Source organism: Apis cerana, linkage group LG11, assembly GCF_029169275.1.
Source record: "Apis cerana isolate GH-2021 linkage group LG11, AcerK_1.0, whole genome shotgun sequence".
In the NCBI taxonomy this organism is placed as follows: Eukaryota; Metazoa; Arthropoda; class Insecta; order Hymenoptera; family Apidae; genus Apis; species Apis cerana.
The window spans coordinates 575,913-585,230 of record NC_083862.1 but is presented as its reverse complement, the minus strand read 5'-3'; the positions used below and the strand labels follow the sequence as shown (position 1 = coordinate 585,230).

At 23.4% G+C, this 9,318-nt stretch overlaps 2 protein-coding genes across 5 annotated transcripts; one reads left to right on the top strand and one right to left on the bottom strand.

Annotated features, from left to right (window-relative positions):
• Window positions 1-344: 344 nt before the first annotated feature.
• LOC107998584 (uncharacterized) lies at window positions 345-3,472 on the top strand. Its single transcript, XM_017057927.3, has 3 exons — window positions 345-505; window positions 2,439-2,522; window positions 2,593-3,472. Exons 1-3 carry the CDS (start codon window positions 463-465, stop codon window positions 2,751-2,753), a joined length of 288 nt encoding a protein of 95 aa, XP_016913416.1. The 5' UTR covers window positions 345-462; the 3' UTR covers window positions 2,754-3,472.
• LOC107998583 (splicing factor U2AF 50 kDa subunit) lies at window positions 3,089-9,005 on the bottom strand. 4 transcript variants are annotated; one of them, XM_017057926.3, is made up of 9 exons: window positions 8,827-8,976; window positions 8,529-8,751; window positions 7,785-8,014; window positions 7,435-7,695; window positions 7,198-7,348; window positions 7,047-7,102; window positions 3,762-4,043; window positions 3,478-3,642; window positions 3,089-3,403 (listed from the first exon to the last, which is right to left on the bottom strand). In XM_017057926.3, the coding sequence occupies exons 2-9, from the start codon at window positions 8,530-8,532 to the stop codon at window positions 3,272-3,274; spliced, it is 1,281 nt and encodes a 426-aa protein (XP_016913415.1). In that variant the 5' UTR covers window positions 8,533-8,751; window positions 8,827-8,976; the 3' UTR covers window positions 3,089-3,271. The 4 variants fall into 4 exon arrangements, with proteins under 4 accessions (XP_016913415.1, XP_061937175.1, XP_016913414.1 ...); XM_062081191.1 differs by having other exon boundaries at window positions 7,210-7,348; XM_017057925.3 differs by lacking the exon at window positions 8,529-8,751 and having other exon boundaries at window positions 7,210-7,348; window positions 8,827-9,005.
• Between the last annotated feature and the right edge of the window lie 313 nt (window positions 9,006-9,318).

The window sequence follows — 9,318 nt, the reverse complement described above, 5'->3', positions numbered from 1 at the left end:
CTTTTGTTTTCTTTTCATATTTATTTAAATAATTATTTATAATTTAATTTTTTATTTTTTTTATTATTTTTTATCTTCGTTTATAGAAGAATTAAAATAAAATCTGTAATAAAGATGATATAATTAAATATTTATTTATACAAAAATAATTATTCAACAATTTATAATATTTGTTTGCAAATAATTAATAAATTGAAATTTTTAATTAATAAAGTTATGTTTAAAACTTTAATAAGTGTTCATATAAAAAATTTCTTTTATCACTTGTGAAAAAAAGATAAGATTTCTACTTGTTATCAATATTTCTTATCATTGCGTTGATTCATACGTTTATATCCATATCTTTATTTTACCCTATATATGATTCGAACGTGATTATTCATCTAGATATTTTACCTGTGTTTTTAAGTGTTTTTAATCGTATTCGTTTTTTTAATTTGTATATATTTTTAAATAAAAAAAATGTGTTCCAAAAAATTATTATGTTATGTTACTATTGGTTTACGTAAGTATACCAGTATATTAAATTTTATTATATTTTAAATACAATATCTTTAAAATTAAAATTATATATTATTTATAAATAATAATTATCTATATCATTATATTATATTATATTATTATATTTTTGTATTTATTATATCTTAAATTATATTTTAGTAAATTTATATAAAAATAGCAATTTTTTTTTATTTTTTATTTTTTTTAAATCATCCTTTTAAAAAGCTCAAACTTATTTTACATTATTATCAACAGCAAAATGAATTAGTTCGTAATTTTTAACGACAAATTAAATGATAAATTTGAGTATTTTTTAAAAAAATAGTATTACTAGATAAGTAAAGAAAATGCTGATACAAAAATATAAAATAGATCAAAAATATAAATATGGAATACATTTTTTATCCATGCTTCGGGATTTTAAAATTTGATTTACAATAAAATTACAATTTTATTAATAGTGGAAATTAAAATTATAAAATTATAAATAAAAAATAAAAGAAATATTACAGTTTAAATTATAATTATGAATAAATAAATAATTGTGTACATTTTAAAATCGAAAATATAATATATATATTTTTTTATATTAAAAATTAACATTCATTGTAATTTTGAAAAAGAATCGATACAAGTATATTCAAATATTCCACATTTATTTCTTCTGTGATCCACATCACATATCAGAAGTAATGTAAACAAAAGAAGCAAATAGCTTTAAAAAGGCTGAAATAAAATAAAAATATTGAAATTAATTAACGTTTCCAAAAATCTCCAGAGTATAAATAAAAGAAAAGATAACAAATAATAAAAGAAAAATGAAAATAGGATAAGAATTGATTCTCAATATTAAAGACCAATTTTTGAATAATAAATACATTTTTTGTATTTAAAAAAGTAAGAATTGCGAATTAGCGCCATCTCATGTTTAGATCATCGAAGCTTTGACTTGTTATTAGTATAACAGAATATGCAAAGAGGTATTCGAAGTCGTGTGACATCACATCAAGAAAAAATAATATTATGTGAAAAAGATAAAAAATATTTCATTACCAATTCCAAGATGATACAGAAAATTCATTAATTATTTGTTTTCTTTATAACAAAATTCTTTTCCATTAATTATTTATTATATTAACGATTAATAAATTTATAATAAATTAATCATCATAAATCATCAATAATCATTAATAAATAATGAATGGAAAAGAATTTCACAAAAAAAATTAATACAAGAAACTTGTCTGAATTTCTAATACAAAATACAAATTTTAAAATACAAAAATTTTGAATAGAATACTTAATGAATTTTCCATATGGCATTTTCAAATTAGTTGAAAATATTTTTTATTCTTCTGGCATAATATTATGTTCTTTATAGCATCATACGAATTCAAAATCTTGCATATTCTATTATGCAAATAACAAATCGAAGCTTCAATTATGCAAGAAGCTTATCTAAACATGAAATGGAGTCATTCCTATACTATTTTTATTCTTTTTCTACTATTTCTTGTCTTTTTTTATGTATTTTATTTACGATATTCTGGAGATGTATATTGATTTTGATATTCTATCTTTTTTATTTCTTTGTCTTTTTTCCATTATTTGTTTTTTTATCTAAATATTTTACAAAATATTTAAATATGCATTTAAAAGACAATTCCAATTAACTATTGAAAATTTGCAAGAAAAAATAAAATATTCGTCTCACATCATTTTAATAATGAGATATTTTTATTTTTTCTAAATTTTTATAAAGTCATATTTTGTTCCTTATATTGGATATTATTATTGAATGTATAATTTTTACAATTGTATATTAGCAAAACTAGTATATAATTTAATATTATTTATATATGAATAATTTCATAATTTTGTAAAAAAATGTATGCATTAAAAAATAATGTATCCTGTAAATTATTAATTTTGAATAGTAATTATGGGAATCTTTATGGATGGTGTCGAAGCAAGACGTAAAATTTTGAAAGGTCGAAAAACAATTACAAGACGTTATTATTGTAAGTAAAAATAATAATAAAAGAATATAAAAAAAATAATATATATTAATAATAAAATCAAATTTTTTAGGGGGAACCGTAATACCAGCATGGTCCATAGTACTTTTGATAGGAATCAGTATATTACTTGCTGGTGGTGGACTTTATGTATTATTACAAAAATTTGTAGTTGATAATGCTGAGATTGAAGAAAGTCATTCATATCAACCTGCATTACAAAATGAAGCTTGATTTATATTAAATGCACACAACATTAATTATTAATGCTTATCATTCTTATACTTCAACATAGATAAAATATTAAAATATTTTTACAGAAAAAAATTTTATATAAACATATTGACAATTCATTATTTATTTTTATGTAATTCTGTTTTAACAATAGTTTATTTTTTTTAACTATTATATATGATTAGTTTATTTTTATTACTATTGATTGAAAAAAAAATAATACCTCTATTTATACAATGGTATCCTTTATATTATTTCTTTTTTCTTTTTTTTTTATTAGCAATTTTATAAATTATGAATTACTTATATGGTTATATTATCGAAAGATACGTAAATTACAACAATTACAATTACCATTTAATGCATGTATGATTGAAAATCAATTACATTTCATTTTGTACATTTTGATAAAAGAGAATTATTAATTTTTAGACTCATTAGATATATTATTCGTTTAATATATATATTATACACTGGAGTCAATTAGTAATTAGTATGAAAGAAAGAAAACCTATTTTTTAAAATTCTCTGCGATGATATTTGTCAGGATCAAAATACGATGTTACAACAACACGATTATTGAATTTTCGTCCTGTTAGAGTCTGCTGTGCTTTCTGACAATCAATCACGCTATTAAATTCGACAAATACCTATAATACAAAAATTTTGTTAATATATTACTTAAAATTAAAATAAATTAAAACATTTATATTGAATAACATACTTTTCCACATCCAGGTACATCAACTCCTTCTATAGGTCTGGGTATTTCCACAGATCGAACCACACCATATTTATTACATTCTTCTTTGATGTCTTCTAAAATATCTTCATATTCTTCTTCTTCCATTAATTCTTCTGGTGTTACCATATTTAGCAAACAAAGAACCTATAAAAATATTTTTTTTAATCCAATTTTTTATAATATAATTCAAAATTTATAATTTAATACAAAGATAGATAAATATAATATATAAATATAATAAATTATGATTCAAATTATTTTACCTCAGTAGCAGGTCCACTTGTGCCCACCATTGATAGTCCAGGTACCTGAATTTGGACTGGAGCTTGTGCACCAATCATAGGATTCTTGGCACCAACACTAGCTCGTTGAACAATCAATTTCTTGTCTCCTAACTGCATTCCATTTAATCCAGCAATTGCTTGATCAGTCATTGATACATCAACGTATTCGCAGAATGCATAACCCTTGGATAGACCTGTAGCTGAATCCTTTACTAGATTGAATGCTCTTAGTTGTCCAAAACTCATCAGTAACTCCTTCACCTGTATTGTAGAAATTACATTACTTATTTAATCATATAATATTAATATAAATTCATGATAAACTATGCAACTTTTAAATCTAATTTATAATTTATATTTATAAATTTTATATTTTTCAATATAATTAATATATAATATTAATATAGATATTTTTTATATTAAAATGTAATAATTATGATAATTAATAATTTAACATGTTTACTGTATATCAAAAATATGAGATTTAACTATGTATTATTTCAAATATCTTAAAAATTTACTGATCTAAATTAATTAGACATTATAATAAATTAATTTTTATGAGAGCATCTAAATATAATTGTAAATATAATTTCATATTTATAATACTCCAAAATTTAAAAAAATGAAAAATTTTATATACAAATTTTAATGTATACAAAAATATAATATATATAAATGGTATAACATAATATATATTGTAAATAATGCAAGAAAAAATAAAATTATATGATTTAAATACGAATATATAATACAAATATATAAAAAATATAAAAAATATACATATTATATAATATAATCAAAATTTCATAATATTATAAGATTTCATATAAAGCAAAACTTGTTTATACTTTATACAAATTATATACAATACTTTGACAACTATTTATTTAATATATATGTAATTTACACATATATATAAAATTTTAAATATAATTAACAAAAGGATGTTTTAAATTAAACATATGATATACAAATAATCATGTTAATATAACTATAATTCATTAATATAACTATATTTTATTTTATTTGTTAAAATTAAAATATAAAGTTAATTTATATTCAAATTATTAAATTATTAAGATTAAATTTAATTTGAAATTTAATAATTTTTAAAAAATTAAATTATATCATATGAAAGTTGCATAATCCAAGAATAATAAATTTTTTATAAAAATGCATAAATTATATCTCGAGAATTTCATTTATCATTTTCATTTAATATCTTTCTTACATACAAAAGTTTTACTCCAGTCTGGAACAGATCTCAATGTTTTGAATATTCTTGTTCTTCAAATGTGGATTTTCCTTATATTTATATTAATTTTCTCTTCAAAAAACATGTACCTTAAGATTACTTACGTCTTTCCATTTCCAAGAAGTACTGAAAACTCTGAAGCAGAGATAACAGCATGTTGCATTGATAAAAACTTATTCATCCTCATATTTGGAAATCAAAACTTTCAAATAAATATAATCTATGTAATTTTATCACAAGTTTTCATAATCAATTCAATTTTTTCAAGACAAAAAATGTAACCTAACATATCTTAAAATATCTAAGAAATTATATACTATCAAGGCATTCCAATGAAGAACCCATTAGAAAACCATCATATATATTTGGATATACATATACTACATATATACACTATAATATTTAGAAGATTAATTATTACTATTTTAAGTAATTACAGAAATAATAAGATTAATTCCTATTAAAAAATCTCCAAGAAATCAATCAACATTCCCTATCATGTTATTAATCCTTGTGAGTAAGCAACACGCTATTATCAATAAAAAACTATCCAATTAGAAAACGCACCATTTACTTAGAAGAACCAAGATCTTCAGAAAGGGGGCTGCAAAAATCGCATAAGCCCAATACGAAGGCATGAAAATGATATAAGTACTTGCCTCGAGGGACTGGGCTAGCCTCTCTCCAGGCAGTGTGGTATTTTGTCATGTTCAGTAGTAGTAGTAGTGGTAGAAGTAGTGGTAGAAGTAGTGGTAGTGGTAAGCAAATGCTTTTGATCGGCGCAACCCTAAGCTAAGAAATGGGGAGAAAGGGCACTGGTATCAGTCCACAGTTACTATATAATAACCAAATGGTTATATTTTTTGTGATTGTATTTATTCCAACAATGTATCACTTTAATATCACATTATTAACTTTTCCGACGTTTTTTTCACATTTACCGACTTTTATTTTTCTTACTTTCTCTTTGCACTTTGTCTTTGTATTAATGCACATTACTGATACTCGAACACATAAGTTCGTTCGCGTAACCTGTAAACGTAACAAGGCACAAGGACGAAGAGCTGTAAAGCCTGTAAAAGCCTGTAAAGAAAACAGCTGCAAGAGAAAAGATACTCCTGAAAAGAATAGATGCCAAAAGACTTGGAGCTGTTACCAGATGCACATAAGATTATGTGTTGACCCTGTAATCCCATCAAGACAAAAAACAAAAAAACTGATATGCTAGATAAAATTGATTGATTCGTCTCTTATAATCCTAAAAAATCTTTTTGTATATAATACCACTAGATAAAATCAAACTCATTCTGTAAGAGTGAAAATATGAAGAACTTTCACTTTTAAAGCGATTTTTGCCTAACAATTTTGCATGTTTGTTTTGAGTGTAACTACTCCTCTTCTCCCCTCCTATCCCTTCCTTTTTCAGTCACTTATTGAAAAATTTCGTATTCCCTTGGCTGGGTCCACGATGTTCCTAGAAAGATTGTAAAAGAAATACGACTGCTGCGACTGCATACCATCTGAATGCTGCAACGCCTCTAACCAATTCCCTAACCACTATCTAATCATGGTATTTTGAGAAGAAATACGAGACGAAATTCTACCTTAGACTTGACCAAACAAACAAATGGAATTGGAGCCACCTAGCTAAATAAAACCTAATCAACGCTGGAATCCAATGGATACACATACATACCTCTATGGCATTTGGGCAGATGATACCATCTTCGAAAGTTTGATCTCCGCTAAATAGCTAAATACCTATGTAATAATTTAATCCTTTGGTATAACTCACAATGCTGAGAACTAGCATATGTTCAAAGTAATCCTACAGCATTGTTATTACAGCAATGCAGTTGTTTTAATCTCTGATGTCCTTTGTATGTATAATTTATATATTAATATATTTATCAAATTTTTCATGAAAAATAATAGACATCAGTGAATAAAAACTGCTTCCAAAGGTGTGCAATTAACAAAACTGTGTTATAGACTTGTTTGCATACCTGTTCCTCATTCAAGTAATTGGGTAAACCACCAATGAAGATCTTGTGAGGAGAATCTATAAAAATAAAATATTATATTATTCATTACATAACATAAAAAATAAATATTTTAAAGTTATATAAAAATATAAAAAGTATGTATATAACATACCGGGAACCGTACCTGGCACGTTCATACTTGGATTATCAGTCATTCCTGGCATTGGCTGATAATCATGTGGTCTTCTTATTTTTAAGCTTTGTCCTTTGAAGTTGATACTATCAAATGCCATAGCTTGTGTTGTTTCATCTATTGAACGGAACTAAAACGATTTTTATGAATACTTCATTATGGAATTATACAAATTATAAATTTCAAAATTTGATTCTCAAGTAAATTTTGTTATACCTCTAAGAAAGCAAAGTTTTTATCTAAATTGATCTGACATGCTAATACTGGATTTCCAGCAGCTTGAGCAAGACCAGATAGATGCATTTGTTGATTAAAAAACTCCATCATTTCTTCTTCAGTCACACCAAATGGAATGTTTCCTACATAAAGTCTCCTTGCTTGACGAGTTATCGTACTGCCAACAACTGGTACAGCTGCTTGCGGTGTATCTGCCACAATGTTTGCAGGTATTTGTCCTGCAGCTTGCATAGCTTTATACTGTTATAATTATAATTAAAATTAAATAGAAATTTCCACAAAATTTGTTTTATTTATAATTGGAATAAAGTTTAACATATCAATTATACCTGCAAAGGAGTAATATGTTCAAATCCAGGTGGTGGAACATCCCAATAAAGAGATGCTTTTCTTCTTCTAGAACTGCGACTTTTTTTAGGTGAACTACTTCTTTTTCTATCTCTTCGATCTTTGGAACGTGAACGAGAACGTTTTCTACGATCTCTACTACGAGATCTGTGTCTTCTATCACGATCTCTATCCCTATCCCTATCCTTTTCACGATCTTGACGATCTCGATCTATAGAAACATACAAAAATTACATAAAAAATATAAAAATTGATATTATATTTTTAATATAAATAAAAAAACTATACTTATAATGAAACTTTATGATTTGTAAATTTTTTAATAGTTTGCAATACATTTTTTAATAAAATTATTTTATTTAAAAAATTAATCTTAATATATATAATCTTAAATATCAAATCTTATAATTTTATGCATATATATAAATAACTTCCAATTATTATCTATATAATTTATTTATAATATATACATATATACCACATACATAATGTAACAATATATATATATATATGTATATATATATATATATATATACATATATATATATATATATATATATATATATATGTGTGCTATATATATTTGTTACTTAAATCTAAAAAATCAAAATTACAATTTCAAAAATCATGAACATTTTCCTAATATATAAAGAAATAAATCAATAAGATAGTGCAAACTTATTAAAGTGATATATTATTTTCTATAAATATAATGAAAAATGTACCCATAAGAATAATCTTCGTAGATGCTTATTTTCAGGTTATCGATAAATTCACAAGATCTTGCAAAAAATATTCAAATGTTATCTTATTCGTTAAAATTAATTAAATGTTTGATGGTTTAAGATTTTCTCAGAGTTATTAAAAGAGCACGCTTCAAGATATGTTTACTATTCTCGTGAATGTTTCTCCGGCCATTACAATCATCCACCCGACTTATTTACCTGGCTGTAACGCGGGAACAGTGGCAAAAAGCACAGTATATTTAACAAAGATCTTTAAAAATATCTTTAAAATACTTACCTCCATTATAATCTTCGCCCATTTTTCAATTTATTATCTCAAATATAACTATATCGAAGAATTAATAATATAAATAACAACGAAGGTAACAAATGTCAATTGCTCTTAAAACAAATTTTTATTCTAAAATGGCGATAGGCTAGGTAAAATTTAGCTAGTGGATAATTATTGTGATACAATATCTGTTTCCAGGTGGCGTAAAGTTCAACTGGAATTAATTTCCATAGTGTATTATTGAGATAAATATTTTAATTTGATTATATTAAATCTTAATTATTATTATTGTTATTATTGTTATAAATTTATTATATCAAATATTAATTAAAACATAATTAAAAAATATTTTTAATTAGTCGAAACAAATTTAAATTATTTATAACAATAAACATTATTATATTATTCTATTTAGCAAAAAAATTAAATGAATATTTAATTTTTTAATCCTAAAAAATTTTTAATATTTAAAAAAGATATATTTGATTGTATATCTAT